We start from the raw sequence: 17579 nt of genomic DNA, 5'->3' as shown, positions 1-17579 counted from the left end.
AGTTGAAAGGAGACAACCTATGAAGTATGTTGCAAAACCAAATTTTACTTCAAAGCACAACTACGTTACCATTTGCAAACAGATTGGTGACACATGACTTGACATTGAGGTCAGACAGTCGCTTGACACACATTTAAATCCGTAACTAGCGGGTACTGAGGGAGCAGCACCAGGCCCTGGGACACACCTCAGATGTCTGGGCTCGTTCTCAGGATGCTGGCTCAGCGGAGGTTTGCCTTCAATGCTGGCTTTGCTGCAGGGACCCGAGCGCCACACAGTGGCAGCTTTTGGCATTAAAAAGGACACTGAAGGGGATGACAGACGAGCTTGATAACAACTACATTTTACCACATAAATACGCACATAAATGCCCAAGATGTGTCCCTCGAGGCTAAGCTGTAAACCAGAAGATACGTTTTGGAAGTCGGTCCCTTACAGGGTTTGTAACACGAGAATATCCTTGAGGTGCTATGGTGGCGGGACAGGTTGCTTTCCAGAAGAAAGCTGCTTGGGGCCGAGCAACTTCCATCCTCTGTTCCTCCGTGAGTGCACGTCGGGTGTGGGGGCCATCTGGGAGGGAACAGGGAGGCACTGTAATAAATAAGGTGGGAATACGGGCCTCACCCTCCACCCTGCAGTCTCCCTGAGTCTGAGTGGCTGAGGAAGGAGGGAGCAGCAGGCCAGCGCGGGGGAGCAGCTGTCCTGCACCTCCGCGGGGTCCAGGCTGAGTGCTGGTGGTCGAGTGCTGTGATGGGCAAAACCGGCCTCCTTCCTGCAAAGCACCAGTCCACATGGACAGAATACGGGGTGGGGCTGTCCCAGAGCCCCTCCAGTGACAGGTTTAAGGGACAGCAGTAGGGAAGCAGCTTAGTGACCCAGCCAACATGGTCACTTTTGAGACCAACTGACCCATCAAGAAAAACAACAGTTCTTGGTTCTTCGGTGCTTCTGAGGCGGCAAGTGGAGAACTGGACACAGATCTGGGAGAGCTGAGCAGGGGCCCTGCTGACATCTGGGCACAGACCTGCACAGAAAGACCACGGCCACCCCTTGGGGTCTGCTTAGCAGGACAGCTACCTCCAGCCTAGGGAGAAAGGCATCGATGCTGGCCCTTTTAGTGGGCGGGGCTGTGGAGCATCCTCCCTGCTTGAGGGTCCTGTGGCTTCAAGTGACAGCTTCAGGAGACCTCATTTAGCCAGGTTTTGTTCACTCAAAAAAAGCGACAGAACCCAATCCCAAATGACAATGAATGCGCTGTTTCCCTCCGTCACAATGTTGCCCAGGAAGATCAAGAACCAAGCGCCGTCAGTCCAGTCACCCCGAAGGTCCAGAGTGTTGCGGGCAAGCAGCATTTTCCTGGTGAGCGGTGAAGGATGGACCCCCCACAGGGTGGGCTAGTGTGTGCCGAGGCGCTGGCTGGGGCGTGCGACACCTTGGGTATCAGGATTTCACAGTGACGTGATGCTCGGAAGAACAGAGGTCCAAGAGTTAAAAATGAAATCCAACCAGGAGTCTGCTCTTGGCTTAACCTGACGCCAGAGCTCTGCTTGTGGATGTGGGGGGGCGAGTGGACAACCCCCAGGGCTTTGCTGGGCTGGGAGGGAGCCAGGCCGTGGGGGCGGGGTGCGTTCCACAGCGCTGTGTTTCCACATCTGAAAACCCGAAGTAGCCAAGATGAGTGCTTCAGACGTTAACTTCAGTCATTGGAGCGTGTTCAGGGAGATCTGGAAACCAGGTCTCCACCAGGGCGCCAGTGCAGCGGCTGCGATGGTTTGCAGGCGGCAAGGCGATCAAAGGAGAAACACACCACAGTCAGGGTTCACCACCACGCAGTGGACATCAGAGGTCCTGCAGCCAGACCAGTCTCAGGCACGTGAAGAAAAAGAAACAAACAAAACCCCGCAGTTTGTTCATGTAAGAACGCAGGCAATTCTCAGAAATACCGTGGCGGTCTGGTGCCCTCTGGAATGACAGCAGTGACCCTCCAAGGAAGCGGGGGTGTGAAGGCTGCACAGCGGCCCCGCCAGGTGGGTGCAGCAATGGGGGCCGAGGGCAGGCGTTTCAGAGCCCGGGACACCCCCCGGCCACAAATGTGTGTGCTGGGGGGCTGTGGCTGGGGGCGCCTCCTCCCATCAGAGGCCACCTTGGCTAGAACTGCTGCGTGAGGCGTCTGTAGTGAGGTAACACCTGGTTCTCGGGGAGATAGAGAGCGAGCTCCAAGGCCACGAGCACTGTGAACTCAAACCCGATGAGATCCCGTCTGTTGAAGCGAAACCTTTCTTCTAACTTCTGCGTTGAAGGAGAGAGAGGTTAAGGTCGGCCCCTCCCCTTGTTCCCACCTAGGTCAGCAGGTCTGGGTGTGGGCGGCAGGCCCTGCTCCAGCTTAGCCAGTAGGAGGATGACCACCCTCCGTGTGGGGGTGCCTGGCCTATGGCCAAGGGGCTCTTGGAGGTTATGCCCGGGAGGCCGGGCCGGGGGGAGGCCGGGCAGGACGAGAGCATACTCACGTCGATGAGCTGCTTCACCTCGTTCTTGCGGAGGTCACTGCTGATCTTGGCTGCGAGCAGCACGCACGCCCCCGCGCACAGCTTGCGGTTCTGCTTGTTGAGCTTGCCCTGCAGGACGAGCTTCTCGAAGTACACGTAGGCCATGGACACGGTCACTGGCTCCAGGCTGCACTCCTCGGAGAGATTCTGCATCTCCCGTTTCAAACTGTGGTTTACACAGAAGCCAAGCGCTGGTGGGGCCAGGGAAGTGGCCACCCTCCCACTACCAAAGGGACATGCCTGTGGGCCATTAGAAGAGTGCCCGTGCCTCCAGGCTGGCGCGGCCCAGCACTAGGGCCCATAGCTTGATGGGTGGGCAGCAGGCTGGTCTTGGTCTCCACTTCCCCCTCAGTGGGGAACTGCAGGATGCCTCAACTGTACTGGGTGGCCCACTCTGTCCTCAAGGGGACACCACAGAGGACAGAGTCCCTGCTCTCCTGTGGCAGCCAGGTATGGGGAGGAAACGGCCAGTGCAAAGGCCCTGAGGCAGGGGCGTGCTGAGGCGTCTGGACCATCAGATGAGTCCCCCACTGCTGCTGGGGGGTGGTTAGTGGGACGCAGCAGACAGGACCCCAGCAAAGGGCAGTGACTGGGCCCAGCTGCCTGGGCTCAGGGCAGCTCCACCAGTTACTCGCTGTGGGGCTCTGGGCAAGCCTCCTTCTGGTCAGATGGTGGGAGGTGGGTGGGCCTCGGGGGGGCACATCTGGACTTGTCAAGCTCAAGAATCTACTGGAAACGGGAGAGGAGAGGCCAACAGGGCCTCACAGGATGACACACGTCAGAAGTGGGTTTGAGGAATGTCCCCACCACGGCCCAGGGACATCGCCTGGGCCCTCCTCACCTCCTAATTTTGCTCAGCGTCAGCTTGATGTGCGGGAACTTCTCCCGGAAAGTCTCATTCATGTCCTTCTTGAGGTCGGAGGGCTTCACGTACTCTATCACCGTGGTCTGCAAGAGAGAGGGGCAGCAGGTAGGGGACGGCCCCTCGCGCAGCCCATTTCACACTGGCCTGAGCCTGCAAACGCGAATGCGTAGTGGCTTCAGAGAGGCGCGGGGTCCCTGCGAACGGCACACCTCAAGACAGAGGGTGCCAGAGCCTGGGACACGAGGCGAGAGACCCCGGCTGCTAAGCCTGTGGGCTGAAGGCAAGGGCTGACCCTTAGGTGGGGGGGCCAGTACTGCCCCCTGGCCTGCTGCATGTCCCTGCCTCCCCCGCGGTGCTGCTGGTGCCCGGTGGGTGGGGGTGCGTCAGCCCTGCCCTGGCGCCTTGTCCACAGCCCACTCCCAGGCCCCCAGAGGCGTGAACCGTGTGGGTGTGTCACCGGGGTGGCAGCACTCCATACCATGTAGGATGCGAAGATGAGGACCCGCTTGTGCTTGCCGCAGGGCCACTGGGGGTCGTCCAGGAGGTTGGGGTTGTACTCCAGAGCGTCCCCTGCGTCACCCCCTGCAAGCAGAGGGCAGCCCTGACCACACGAGCCCAGAGCTCCGGTCAGCCGGCTTTTGCCACCTGGAGTCTCAGTCAGAACCCGTCTAGTGCCTGGGGAGCCTCACTGAGGAACAAGGGGGAATGACACTCCCGGGGTCTAGGACGGGCTCCAGGCCTGAGGGCTGGGTGGAAGGGAGGATGTCCCAACAAGGAGGGACCCCCGGAGCCAACTGTGGACACGGGTTCTCTCCATCGCCTGGCTCAGTACCTAGTTCTGTGCTGGCTGGTGCCGACTTGGCGGGGGCAGGTTTGTATCTTGACCCTGGCAGAGCTCGGGGGACGCTGGGCCGAGGCTGGGGCGGCAGGCCGTGGCTGTTGGTCTTGTGTGTGACCAGGGCGTTGGTGGGGTACAGGAACTTGGCATAAGACACGACCTGGAAAGGCAAGTGCACCAGGACTCAGTGCTGCTCATTTCCGGGCCCCACGGCCCCGTCCCTCTGCTTTACTCCTTCCTGCTGCTGCAGCATTGCACATGAAGGCTCCCCTTACGTGGGCATGAAGGAACGGTGGCAGCTCAAGCTACTGAGTGCAGACCTGAGCTAGATGCTGCTCACTCACTTGAAGTTAGAGTTCTCAGTAACAAGAACATTCTGGAACTCCACTCTCGCCATCCCTTATTTGGGATCTGCAGGACAGGAACGTTCTCCTTGCCTCTGAAGCCCCTTGGCCTCTGACCACCAGTGCAGAAGGCGCCCAGGACACCCCTCCCAACTCAGGTCGTCCCTCATTACCTGGCTGCTGAGCGAGACCACTGGGCCCATTCTTACAGGGCTGTGTGGCTTGCTCCCACTGACACCTTGCATTTTACAAGATTAAAGTGAAACACAACTTCATCGTCTACTTCCTGGATAAACGTACACTCTGCACCTGCTGGGCCCTGACCGTGTGTGGTATCGACTCTTGCCTTTCCATCTGCTCCCAGCTCAACGCCTTCCAACTCAAAGACCATCTCAGAAGAAATGGAAACGCCGCCGGACGGATGCCTCTGCTTCTGGCTGTCCACCCTCAGGTCACTGCAACACACAGCCGGAAGAAAGCTGCTGGGCCCTCCGTCTGCCCCTCGAGCAGGCGGGGAGCAGAGCCTCTGGGGTCGACAGCTCACCCCCTCAGCACCCATGATGCCCGCCGAGGCCGAGCGTGCACGCACAGCTGGGAAGACAGCAGCACCCGTGTCACAGAGGACACAGGCCGACTTCTGTCTAAGAACCATCCGGTCTCACTCCTTCCCTAGTCCCAGGCACTTCCCAAAAAACGCCCTGTAGGTCAGCAGTGACATGGCCCCGTGGCACTGACCGGAGCTTCGCCTCAAGTCTGCCTTCCCGCTATGTGCCCTCTGCCCTGTGGTCAACCCTTGGCTCAGGCCCCCACCGGCAGGTTTCCCCACCACTGTTTTTATGCCAGGTCACACGGTGCCATCCCCACCCTGACGGCTGTCTCCTTCTTCCTGGAGTTATGCATGGGACACAGCTGCCTGGACTGGTCACAAGGCTGCACAGTGGTGTTGTCATGAGGACGAATGTCTCAGACACCTACATTTAGGCAGCTCAAAGTAATGGTGTGGACACACTCCCTCCTGGAGAACCAGGACCGACATAGCCTTCAGAGCTCTCGAGAAGCTTCAGTGGAAGCTGCTGGCCCCTGCGTGAGGCTGCCAGGAGCCTGGGGTGAGCCCAGCCCACACCTCCCTGGACTGGGTGGGGACCAGGTCACTCACCTGACCCGCAGGCTTTCTCCATAGGGCAGGACCGAGAAGGCTGCACACAGGGACCGCTTGGCACAGATCAGGACAATCCTGTGAGGAAGGCAGAGGAGTCAGAATAGGGCGGTGGGTGTTCCTTCCCGCCTGGACTCGGGTGACAGGAACTACTCCAGGCGTCCAGGGGACTCTCAGGCCAGGAGGCCCAGTGGTCTGTCTACCCCAGCTCTTGCTGGTTCCCTCCAGGTGCTTAATAAGGGCGACCTGTCCCACTGGAGAGTGTGTCCCCTCCACAGCGTGATGCGCTGCACAGAAGGGTCTCACCGGGCCTCACGCAGGCAGGGTAGAGGCCAGAGGTTGGGATCATAGTTCATCCAGGAGAGGCCAGGCTTTGGAGGACACAAGAGACAGAGGCATGTGCCCAAGTGACCGTCTAGTTCAGGGAGCCTGTCCTCAGCCATCCTGGAGGGGTGGGGGTCTAATAGCATCAAAAAGTGCCCAGGTCTACGTCCCAAGCCAAACTGCCCTGAGGTGCCCCTGCGTGGAGCACACGGCAGGAAGGATGGCCTCCTCCTCCGGGCGGCCCCACACCTGCGGCCACTGACGTACCTGCTGTTCCTGGTGTCGTACTGCCTCATGTTCTTGATGAAGTGTGTCTTCTTCAGGCCTTTATGTCTCGGGGATCCAGATACGTGTTTGGTTCTGCAAGGCAGAAAACGGGTCACTCTTCCCTCCCCAGGACCCTCTCTGCCCCCAGGGCCAGTGGCGGCTGGGGCGTGCAGGGCCCTGGAGTGGGCGGTGGCTGAGACCCGTACCTTTGGATGGAGGCACATCCCACCGCATCTTCCAGAAACTCGAGGGAGCAGCGCTGGGAGGCAACTCTCCTTCTGTGAAGAAGACACCGCAGAGCCTCAGAATACAGATCTTGGAGGGCTCTCTATCCTGGAGCTAGACCCGCACTGCCGTGTGGGGAGGGCCCCTCTGGAGGCAGAGCCGCGCTGTTGGTCACTCCTGCTTCTCAGGCACCACGCTCCTCTCTAGCCAAGGGAGGCCCCAGGGTCACGGGGCCGGGACCCGGTCTGAGCCTTGGGAAGGGCCACCCAAGGACCAGAGTTTGCCAGAAGAAAATGAGGGGGCCCCGGTGCTGGGAGGGGTGGCCGGCCGCACCCTCGTCTGCCTGCCGCCTGCTGCCTCCTGGGGCTCAGGCTGGCGGGTCCCGAGAGCCCTCTCAGGCCCAAGATCAGCGGAGCAGGTCACGTGCACCCATGGCGGGCTGTAGGCAAAAAGACGCGCTCCCGGACGGTCCTTTGCAGGTTTGAGGGATCTGGTGGAAGCTCCCGGAAGGGGGTCCAGTCATGGCTCTGCAGGGCCAGCTCCTCAGACGGGGACAAGTCCTGCCAACCCTCCCCCCGACCTCAGGGCGCTGTGGCCCCGAGAAGCCCAGGCCCTGTCCCCACACGGGCCTGTCTGCCCTTGTGGCGCCCTGCCCCTCCCCCAGCAGGAGCAGACAGGGATGTGTGTCCTGGGGACACCCAAGAGCACTCAGAGGGTGACTTACGCCTGGCCCCTATTGCTGCCTTGTGCTCCCCACACGAGCCACAGCCGCCCACCACAGGGCCCTCGCGGGGGCTGCCCCCTCCGTCCGGAATATTCTTTTCCCAGCTTTTCCAGTGGTACCTCGACTTCAGGGTCAGCTCACATGTTGCCCTCACTCTCTCCGGGGCAGCCGCAGCCCCGGTGCCCACCCGCTCCCCTGTGACTGTGTGTGTTGGAGACGTGCCTGTCACCCAGGGGGGAAGACACAGCGTGTCAGAGCATTCGCCTGGCACTCGCCCCTGTGAGCATCCCAGGAGCTGAGGGATTGGCAGACCCTATCACACCGAAGCCCCTCCACTGGACGGTCCCAGGCCTCATGGCCAGGATTCTCCTTGGAGCACAGCCCTGTCCAGTGACGGAGAGAACTGCTTCCGGACTCGCTGCTTATTGATAAACAGTTTGATGAGGCCTGGCAGGTCTGGGATCAACGTCAAGGAGGGTCCGAATAAGGGTGATTTCCCTACAGAAGCTGGCTGTGGCCGCGTGGTCAGGAGGGCTGCGAGCCCAGCTGTGTCTAAGAGAAGGCCGTGTGGGGCTGGGGTGATGGAGTTAGCGACTCCTCAGGAGGGACACACGTGGCCTCAGGTCAGGCCTGAGGCCCCACAGACGTGCTGGGTGGTCAGGGAGCAGCGGACCCCAGCCTGCCCGAGGGGGAGTGGGTCCTCAGTGACCACAGAAGGTGGCCAAGGGCCGGCCGCTTGACGACAATCAGGGGCTCCTGAGGTGTGATGGGGTGCTGTGGCTGTCCTAGAGACAAAAACTGAAATGTTAACGGAGAGGACGAGCTGTTCGGGTCTGGTTGAAACCCATCCCGAATGGGGGGCCTCGCCAGCACCCAGCACGCACTGGGGAGCTTGGGAAGGCAGCCTCTGACCTTGAGTCGGGGGCTTCTCAAGCCTGAGGGCTCCAAGCCCCTGCATGGGCGGCACCCTCAGGACAAGATCATAAACCCTGGTTACCGGCACCAGGGCCACCACTGTGGTCACTTGTCGACCTCCTCGTGGTCTTGCAGGCTGACATGCACATTTCACCAGTAAGGACCTCACAACAAAGCTACGAAGGCGGGCCTGTTGTCCCCACACCTCGCCCAGGGGAGGGAGGCTCCAGAGGTCGAGGCTGCACGGTTTATGAACCAAAGCAACTCGGGTCCTGCACTCAGCATGGGCTGGGCACGCGTCAAGTGCCTCGTGTGTCAACAGTAGCCGTTTCGTTAGGAGAGTGAGCCACGTCGGGCTCCTTGCGGGGACAGAGAGGAGGGCTCATGCCGAGGAGCCCACGTGCGGGAGCTGCAGCCTGCCCGGCGCCACACCTTCCTCTCAGCCTCTCACGGGGCCTCCTCCCAGCAGGACTCTCGTTCACAGACGAGATCTGGCTGGGTCAGGGCACCGCCCTGGGTGCAGCCAGCCTGGAATCCAGGTCACTAAGAGCCAGTGGGTCCTCTAGGAGCTGGCGTGAGGGACAAAGGCACTGTCGCATGTGGGGGGCGACTGTGCCAGTGAGGGTGTTATAGCTGCCACCTCACACCAAGGCACGACTGCAAAGGGCGGCACAGAGAGGCACCTGCCCGAGGTCACACAGCCAGGGCGGTCCTGGGGAGTTCCAAGGCTGTCCCCCTGACGCCAGAGTCTAGACTCTATTTAAGTCTTTTAAAGGGAAACGCAACAGCTTGTTGAAAAGCAACTAGGATGGAACAGAGGAGTCAGCCCAGTAAAATCCGGGGCACCGCCACAGGGGCCCCGTCTCCAGAGAGGCTGTGCCACCTGCCCCCTGCTTGTGACGGGGAGGGGCGAGCACCTGAGGCGACGTGAACGTGCAGAACTGGAGCAGCAGCCGGAGGACCGGCCAGGATGGCAGGGTGGGAAGGGCTGCGGGGAGGAGGGCACCAGGGCCTCTGCAGGCGGGCATGCTGCCTGCTCAAGGCGCAGAGGGAGGGGCGTGTCGGGCAGACACCCAGCGTCCTACGAGGCCCAGGGTGGGGGCCAGGCGGGTGCTAACCCCGTGGTGGGGGATGAGGCCGGCCCAGGTGGGGACAGGACCGTCCCTGGGAGGTGTCTGTGTCCTGCCCCAGAGGGCTGGGCTCTGCGGCCCCATGGCGCAGCCCCATGTGGCGCTCTCAGGCTCATTTCCTCAGGTAATTTCCCAGGTGGGGGCCCATAGCTCCTGCACGCCTGTGACCTCACTCACAGGGCCCAGGCCAGCAGCAGTCTGCACAAGGCGCTGGGGCACCAGCACCTACATGCCCTGCCCGCGGAGCGGGGGGCGCTGACTCCGCCGCCTGCTCGCTCTGCTGTTAGTGCTGGGTGCCTGCAGGAACCCTGCTGTCCACCTCACATTTTAAAATCTGTTCCCGGCAGGCTTCGCAGAGCCTGGTCTCTGTGGTTTTATTCTATCTTTCCGCCGTCGTAAGCATTTTACACATAACCTCAACCCTCACAGCAGCTCAGTGAGGTGGGCGGTATTATCACCCTCAGTTCATACGTGGGGAAACTGAGGCACAGAGCTGGTGAGCAACTTGCCTGAGATAATCCAGCTGGTAAGAGGTGGGGCTGAGACCTCCACCCTGGCAGACGGCCTGCGCACTAACCCACTGAACCACTGCCTCTGCCCCGCCCCTGCCACTGCCCCACCCCGCCCCGTTGGGTGAACTGGAATCCAGGCCCCTCCTGCACCCTCTCCTCAGTGCTCCTCCTCTGAACTTGGCCTCCGTTCCAGGCGACGCTGTTTGGGTTTGGGTGCACAGACTGTGACAGTGCTGATTACGGGGCCCTGAGTTCTGAGCCAGAGACCAGGCTGGCCGAGGGCGGGACGCTGCTTTGGGCGCTCTTTCCCTTCCCGCTGCACGGGAGTTGGAGTTTGTGGAGGAAGGACACCCTGCAGACCGCTGGCCGGGGACACGGGAGGCCCAGGTTTGCACACCTACTGCTCTCTGAGTCATCAGGCTGATGCTCAGTGACTGAGAGGTGAAGCGGCTGAGACGGTGGGAGTCCGGGCCTCCAGAGGGCATGTGCCAGAGACGACCAGCTGCTTCCATGCTCAGAGGGCACAGTGGCCAGCCGGCAGCTGTGGAACATTCTGGAAGTGAGAGTTCACGGGCAGGAAAGCAGCAGTCTCCACACTCCCAGGTGCAATGCTCCTTGGGTGCTGAGGTGACGGAGCCTCAGGCAGCGCCCACAGTAGCCAGTCTGCACGTCTCCCAGAAATCCAAGGAGAGAGGGCAGTCATCGAGCAACAACCAGAGCCCCGGTCTCAGACACGCACGGCCTCCAGGGGCCGCCCCGGACAGTCGGGCGGGGCTTGCTCTTCCCAGGGCATGGCCCAGCACCCAGCCCATTCCCCAGGCAGCACCCCTTTCAAGAGAAACTGCTGGGGGCTGGCCCGGTGGTGCAAGCAGTTAAGTGCTCGAGCTCCACTGTGGCGGCCCGGGGTTCACCGGTTCGGATCCCGGACGTGCACCGACACACTGCTTGTCACGCCATGCTGTGGCAGCGTCCTATATAAAGTAGAGGAAGATGGGCACAGATGTTAGCCCAGGGCCAGTATTCCTCAGCAAAAAGAGGAGGATTGGCAGATGTTAGCTCAGGGCCGATCTTCCTCAACAAAAAAAAAGAGGAGGATTGGCAGATGTTAGCTCAGGGCCGATCTTCCTCACAAAAAAAAAAAAAAAAAAAAAAGAGAAACTGCTGGCCAATCGACCTCTGGCAGCGGCCTCCTCCTAAGGCATGTCAAGGGCAGCAGCCCCTCAGTGAGCCCCAAGGCGGGACCCTTGCACCCTCACACACGGCCCCAGCAGGACAGCACCACCACGCATGGACGCGCTCCAGCCCTGGGTGCCCTGCTCAGCCACTCAAGAATCTTAATGCTGACCACATGGCTGCCCCGGGCCCCCCAGAAACGTGTCTGTGCATCCAGCAAACACGACAGGAATATTCTGGAGACTCTACCCAAAACAGCCCCCACTGGGAGCGATCCAGTGCCGTCAGCAGGACGCTGACACACTGTGCTCCCAGGGAGACGGCCGCCTCCAGGACCAGACACAGAGGATACTCTGATTCCAGCCTGAGCCACCCGGGCGCAGGCGGCTCGGATCAGTGAGAGAAGTCGGCATCTCGTATGGGGGGACCCGGCTGAGGAGACCCTCTAGGGGAGGGTACGCTGTCCCCGAGCTATGGTGGGCACCTGGGCGTATGCACCTGGTAAATGCATCCAGCTGGGCGCTCATGCACGCCTTTCACACCTTCACCTAAAAAAGGCTAAAACAAACAAACTACAAAGAACAAGTCTGGGTTTTCCGCTGCCTCGGCTGACACCCTGCCCCCACTCCCATGTCTGGTCACACGGGTCACCCGAGCCGCCTTCAAGTCACACGGGATGGGGTCTACTCCTGCGCCTCGTCCCTCCACGTGGCAGTGACTGGCCCCAGGCTGCCTGCATCTGACACTTTTGGGAAGAAGGGGTCCGGGGGTCAGGGGCGTGGGGGGGCTTCCAAGAGGGCACAGGCGACCACCGCATGTAGCATGGGCCTGCTCGCTCCTCCGGCTCCCTTTCAGAATTGCCTCTTTACCAACAGGCAGCCCACACTTACCTCCCCCTAGACACATGCTCCCTGACACGAAGAGAAATCGTATTTATTACACAGTGTTTCTAGTGTCTGATAAACTTCCTCTACTTTGCAACTGAAGAAACGCCCAGCCGTGGAAGGGCTCCTCTCTGAGGTCTGAAGACCACCCAAATCGAGCAGGGGCCATGTGAAGGGGCTGTTGTACGTGGGATCACATGATCTGAGAACGGGCCGGCTCCCGCTGGAGTGACCGCTCTTCTTCGTGCAGTGGCTGACGGGTGCCAGCACCGACTTTGAACCCCCACTGCCAGGAGAGCGCGGGCAGTGGTTTCGCTCGGCTGGCTCACGACTCCACCCCGCCTGACTGTGGCACCTAGCACACCACAGGCCCTGGGTGCATACTTGCCCAATGAGTGGACGGTCCTGGGTACCCTGTCTCACCAAGTTCCTGCCAGGCAAAGCAAAACTCCCAAATTCCAGCCAACCCCTCAGAGAGACCTGCAGCTTCCCCCAGTGACGGGACCCGACGCAGGGGCCCTGGGGGCCAGGCCTCCATCTTCGCAAGGCCTCTGGGCTGCCATGGGGCCACGTGCCTCTGGGCTCCAACCTCCGCAACCATCTCCAGCTGTTTTCCAGCTGGAGAGCAAGAAACCCCAAAATCAGAGTTGTAAACAAACTGCCAGATGCTACACCGAATGGGTTTAACATGGACAGGCGCTTGGCAGCTTCCAGCCAAGATGGCAACTAAAATCCCAGGCCCTTTCTCAGAACCATCCTGAGCGAACCCTCCAGAATCACGAGGATTTCTGCTCCCAGCTAACACAGCAACGCCCCTGGCCTCATGACAGCGCCCCAGGCTCACCTTCCGCCTCATCAGTGTCATGAACACTAACAAGGGCTGTTGTGGGGTGAACTGTGTCCCCTCAAAAGATATGTTGAAGTCCTAACCCCCGACATCTGTGACTATGACTGTATTTGGAAACACAGTCCTTGCAGATGTGATCAAGTTAAGATGTTTAAGGTATTTAAGTTAAGAAGTTTAGGGTGGGCCCTAACTCCATGACTGGTGTCCTTATAGGAGATGAAAACGAAGAAGACACACGAAGGAGAAGCCACATGAAGAAGCAGGCAGAGACTGGAGTGATGATGTGGCCAGAAGCTCAGGTGGCCTGGGGCCACCAGAAGCTAGGAGAGGCAGGATGGATCCTCCTCTGGACCCCCTGAGGAAGTGCGGCCCTCCCACACCCTGATCTCAGACTTGTGACCTCTAAGACTGCAGAGGAAACCTTGCTGCTGTGTCAGCTGCCCGGTTGGTGGTGCTTTGAGCAGCTGCCCCGGGCCTTGCAGGAGAGAGGAGAGGAGCACCATGTGGCAGTGAGGGGGACGCGGCGGCCCAGCCTGCTCACGAGGGTTAAGTGATCACAGTGTTGAAATGAAAATACACAGTGTTAGAAGTTCTACGAGGAAAAGAAGGATTTCAATGATGTGCTCACTGGCGTAGCAGAAAAAGCCACACCAGACTGAGCCCCGAGTGTGAAACCCTATTCCCTGCTGTGGGCTGAGCCGCGAGCACCCCTGGTCACCCTGGCTGTAACAAGAGCGTCTGCTCCCCTGGCCCTGGCCACTGCCACCCCTCGCTGAGCCCTCGACGGTCATCTGACCTCACAGCAGCCCCTCAGGCAGGGAATGCTTAGCGCAAACCTGTTTCACAGAGGAGACTGAGGCTCAGAGAGGCCAGGGCACCCGCTCAAAGTCACAGAGCTCCTGGATGGTGGAGCTCGGATTCCAACCAGGTCTGTTCCCAGAGCCTGGGTCAGAGCACCCCACTCATGACGTAGATGTTGGGAAGAGACTCTCAGAATTTCCTCCATTCCTGAAAACAACCAATCCTCGAAGCCTAAAACCTGTAGCTGGCAGCCCCCTTTGCTAGGCCAGCCACGCCTCATGCACTCGGCAGCGACTCTCTCTGTAGCCCCATTTCTAGGCCTGGGGAGCACAGAGAGAAATGGACGGTCCTCATCCTGGGGGCCTGCTATCGGCCTGCCATCTGTCAGGGAGCCGCAGTGACTCCCAGACACAAGGGCAGGGCCCTGAGCACAGCAGCAGAGCCCCAGGAAGGACAGATTCTGCATGGGCAGGTGCGGGCCTGAAGAATGGGAAGGACATCTGAACGGGGACTTGAAGGCCAACTAGGAGGGAGAGCCAGGAGACGGCCCGACACGGGCCAGGCAAGAAGGGGTGGAGGGACACGGGGCCGCGGTGGGTGCAGCAGAAGGCCAAAGGGCACCCTGACTCACACCACATCTCATCCCATCCCAGCGCCCTCCCTCTTCAGAAATGGACAGGTTGGAGCATCATCGAGCACCATCACCACACCACGCAGGGCTCCTGGTTACAAAGCTCTATTGCAGCCTCCACGCTCTGGGAGCCCTCTCGCGAGCACGGCTCGGCAGGCAGGCTGCCGGCCTGTCCTGTTCCCAGGGTCTGGCCCACAGAGGAGTGCCTGAACCATCTGCTGAATGGACAGCCTAAAACAACACTGGTCTGCCCGGGACGCACACATGCAACTGGAGAGAAGACAGGGGCTCAGCGCCACGCTGTAGGACCAGGTTGGCGAGACGAGAGCAAAAGCGTGCCCACAAAGTGTGGGCCTGGCTGCAGGCAAGCCACCTTTCCTCTCAAGCCCTCCTGGACCCCATGAGTCCTCACACACAGAGGGGCCTTACCACTCTGCCCTAGAGAGTCACAGGATGACTCACACAAGACGCTGCGTGATCCGGGACGCCCTCGGGGCTGACAGCCACCAGGAGACACAACTACTTCGTGGGAGAGTTTGCCAGCCAAGGACAAGCAGGCTTCTGGGCTCTGTTTTTAAAATGGACTGATTTTCACCAAGAAAATACGTTTTTCTTCATATTAGTCTCCTCTCAGATCAGCAGTTCCACCTCCCCAGGGATGCCAGAGGCATGGTGCGCAGCTGCCACATTCAGGCCAAACTGACCCCTCTGCCCCACTCAGCCCCCCAACACTCGGAAATACTGCTGTCTATGGAGCATGACAGCCACTCAGAAGAATCTGAACGCAAAGTCAAGAACCTGGACCACAAAGAACTGTCTTCTGGACTCGACCCTCCCAACCACAGACCCTCAGAAGGACCCCATCACCTTGACCTGCCTGAGGGCCAGGGGCGCGAGGGGACTATGCCAGTGCAGCCGTGATGGCCTCCACGTAAGAAGAGTCTCCCCTGGACACCAGGGACCAGTGGCTGGCTCGAGAGCCGCAGGCTCTGCCCTCAGCCCCTCCCTGCACACCTCCAGGGCTGGCCTCAGTGCCAGCCCCGCAGCTCTGTCCTGCAGACAAAAGGCTAAGCAGTGGTTTTGAGAAGGGACTTTGACGAGCAGCCAGTCCTGAATCCCAGACCCAAGAACCAGTCACTCCTCAGGGTGAGGGTGGCGGGGTGGAGGGTGGGGGGATAGCCCCAGGGTCTGGAGGAAGGGGCCAAGAAGGCAGGGCCACCTGGGGGCCAGCGCTCAACGACACTGGAAGCTGCAGCTCTGCAGGTGGCTGTGAAAGGGTCTCTGTGAGAAGAAAGCAGGGTGTCTGGCAGCCAGAGGCTATCTGGGCCGGGGTACAGACTGGGGGGCAGAGCTCTGGGGTGGGGGGCTGCTCTGGGATAGGCTGAGGGGTTCCTAGAACTGGAATCATGGGAGTAACTGCAACCTGGGTTGTGACAGGCCCAGGGACACTGACCTCAGAGAGAACAGTGGGGACAGGAGTCAGCAAGGAGGCAATGGGGGGACCAGTGACCAGTAGCTGTGGTATAGTGGGCTGGGAGGTCCGGCCTGGTGCAGAAGACTCTGAGACTAGATGTCACAGTGCAGGGAAGACCTCTAGCCCACATGATCATCCAGCTCAGCGAATGCACGGAACATTTAAGGAACGTTTGCGAGTCCGTGTGTCCAGCAGACTGAAAAAAGTGGGCTGGGGAGGGGGTGTGTCCAGAGCTGACAGGGCTGTGTCTGGGGGCTAAGGGCTGAGGGACCCCTGAAACCCATGTTCAGGGGATTGACAAGGTTGACAGGACTCTGACCCCACATCTAGGGGCTGGCAGAATTAAGGGGACCATGACTCCTACGTCTGGCAACTGGCAGGGCCTGAGGAAACCCTAACATCAACGTCCAGGGGGTTGACAGCCCCAGATGGGGCCCAGGCAAGACTTAGGCTGATGGCGCCCAGGCAAGATTCCCCCTCCCAGGCTGGCAATGCCCAGGACCCCCGAACCCTGTGTCCCTGGCTGGCAGGGCCCAGGACACTCCAACGCTGTGTCTGGGACTCCCAGAGGATCAGCGTCACCTCCTGATCCCCAAGTCCTGTGCTCAGAGAATGCTCCAGTCCTGTGTCATGGGCGGTGGGGGCCCCAGGTCACCCCGACGCCCAAGCCCAGTGCGGATGGGCCCGCCCCGGGCTGCGGACCCCACGTCACCCGCCCCTGCGCTGACCGGCCGGCCCCACTCACCTCTGGCGCTGCCCGTCCAGGCCCAGGCCCAGGCCCAGGCCGAGTCCGGCGGGGGGCGCGGGCGCGGGGCTGAGCAGGCCCTGGGGCGCCGACGGCCGGCCCGCGGGCACGGGCAGCACGGGCAGCACGGGCAGCACGGCGGGCGGCGGGGCCCCGCGGGCGGGCGCGGGCTCGGGCCCCGGGGTGGCGGCGGCGGCGGCGCGGGCGGCTCGCGGGCCTCGGCGGGCGTCGGCGGCGGCGGCGGCGGCGGCGGCGGGCTTCTCCCGCCCGGGCCCAGGCTCGGGGCCGCCCGTCCAGGGAGATGTTGTTGAGAAAGAAGAGCGCGGCCTGGCGGCGCCGCGAGTCCCCGCGCCTCCGCAGCGCCTGCGGCGGGGCCCTGGCGGCGGGGCCGGGGCCGGGGGCGGCGGGCGGCGGGGCCCTGGCGGCGGGGCCGGGGCACGGGCCCGGAGCTCCACCCGCCGCGGCCGCGGCCATCCTCCGACTGAGCGCCCGGCCGCCCGCCCGCCGCCGCCGCCGCCGCCGCCACCCGCCCGCCGCGCGCACGCGCCCGCGCCCGCCGCCCATTGGCCGCGGCGCGCCCACATGCAAATATCTCGCAGTCGCGCCCGCCCATTGGCCAGCGCGGAACCGCGGCGCGGCTGGGGCGCGGGGGCGGCCCTCCTGGGTCCTAGAGGCGGGTTCCGCGCGGCCCGAGGGAGCCGGTAGACGCGCGCCTGCCCGCCTGCGCGTCCGCCCCGCGGGACCTAACCCGGGCCGTGCGGCGGCGGCACCGCAGGTTCGAGTCCCCCGGAAGCCGCGGCTGCGGGGCGCCGGCGCCCAGTTCTCCTTGCTGGGCTGCGGCGTTCGTGGTGAGCCTCCGTGGAGCCTGCGTTCTTAGGCTCCAGCGCACTTCTCTTCTCCGAGTGTGTGTCTGTGCGCGGGGTCGGCGTGCGGGGCTGAAGCTGGGCCGCCTACCGTCCAGTGCCTGCCCCTCAAGGAGCCCCATGGCTCCCCGGAATGGCCGGCGGTGCCACCTGGCCTCCCTCATTGACTGAAGAAGAGACGGAGGGTCTGAGGGGAGAAGGCACCTGCCTGCTGGTTGGGGCAGTGCTGTGCCCTCAGCCTGAGGCAGAGTCTTGCACTTCCCTCAGCAGCAAAGTGACCTTGAGCCTGGTGGTGCCTGGGCCTCAGTTTCCTCT

The 17579-nt window shown here is 61.6% G+C and overlaps 1 protein-coding gene across 1 annotated transcript; it reads right to left on the bottom strand.

The window, feature by feature from the left end:
• Positions 1–25: 25 nt before the first annotated feature.
• Positions 26–16884, bottom strand: CABLES2 (Cdk5 and Abl enzyme substrate 2). The gene is given in 12 exon segments (XM_014787540.2): positions 26–2289; positions 2508–2712; positions 3388–3494; positions 3890–3993; positions 4244–4409; positions 4940–5048; positions 5750–5827; positions 6341–6433; positions 6547–6618; positions 16402–16553; positions 16556–16686; positions 16689–16884. Coding segments are annotated over 12 exon segments (1545 nt in total). The 5' UTR covers positions 16876–16884; the 3' UTR covers positions 26–2148.
• Positions 16885–17579: the final 695 nt, after the last annotated feature.

Source organism: Ceratotherium simum, chromosome 21 (assembly GCF_057802395.1).
Source record: "Ceratotherium simum simum isolate JZ-2026a chromosome 21, ASM5780239v1, whole genome shotgun sequence".
Classification (NCBI taxonomy): domain Eukaryota; kingdom Metazoa; phylum Chordata; class Mammalia; order Perissodactyla; family Rhinocerotidae; genus Ceratotherium; species Ceratotherium simum.
Note: the sequence above shows the minus strand (reverse complement) of the source record. Positions and strands in the feature narration are given on the sequence as shown.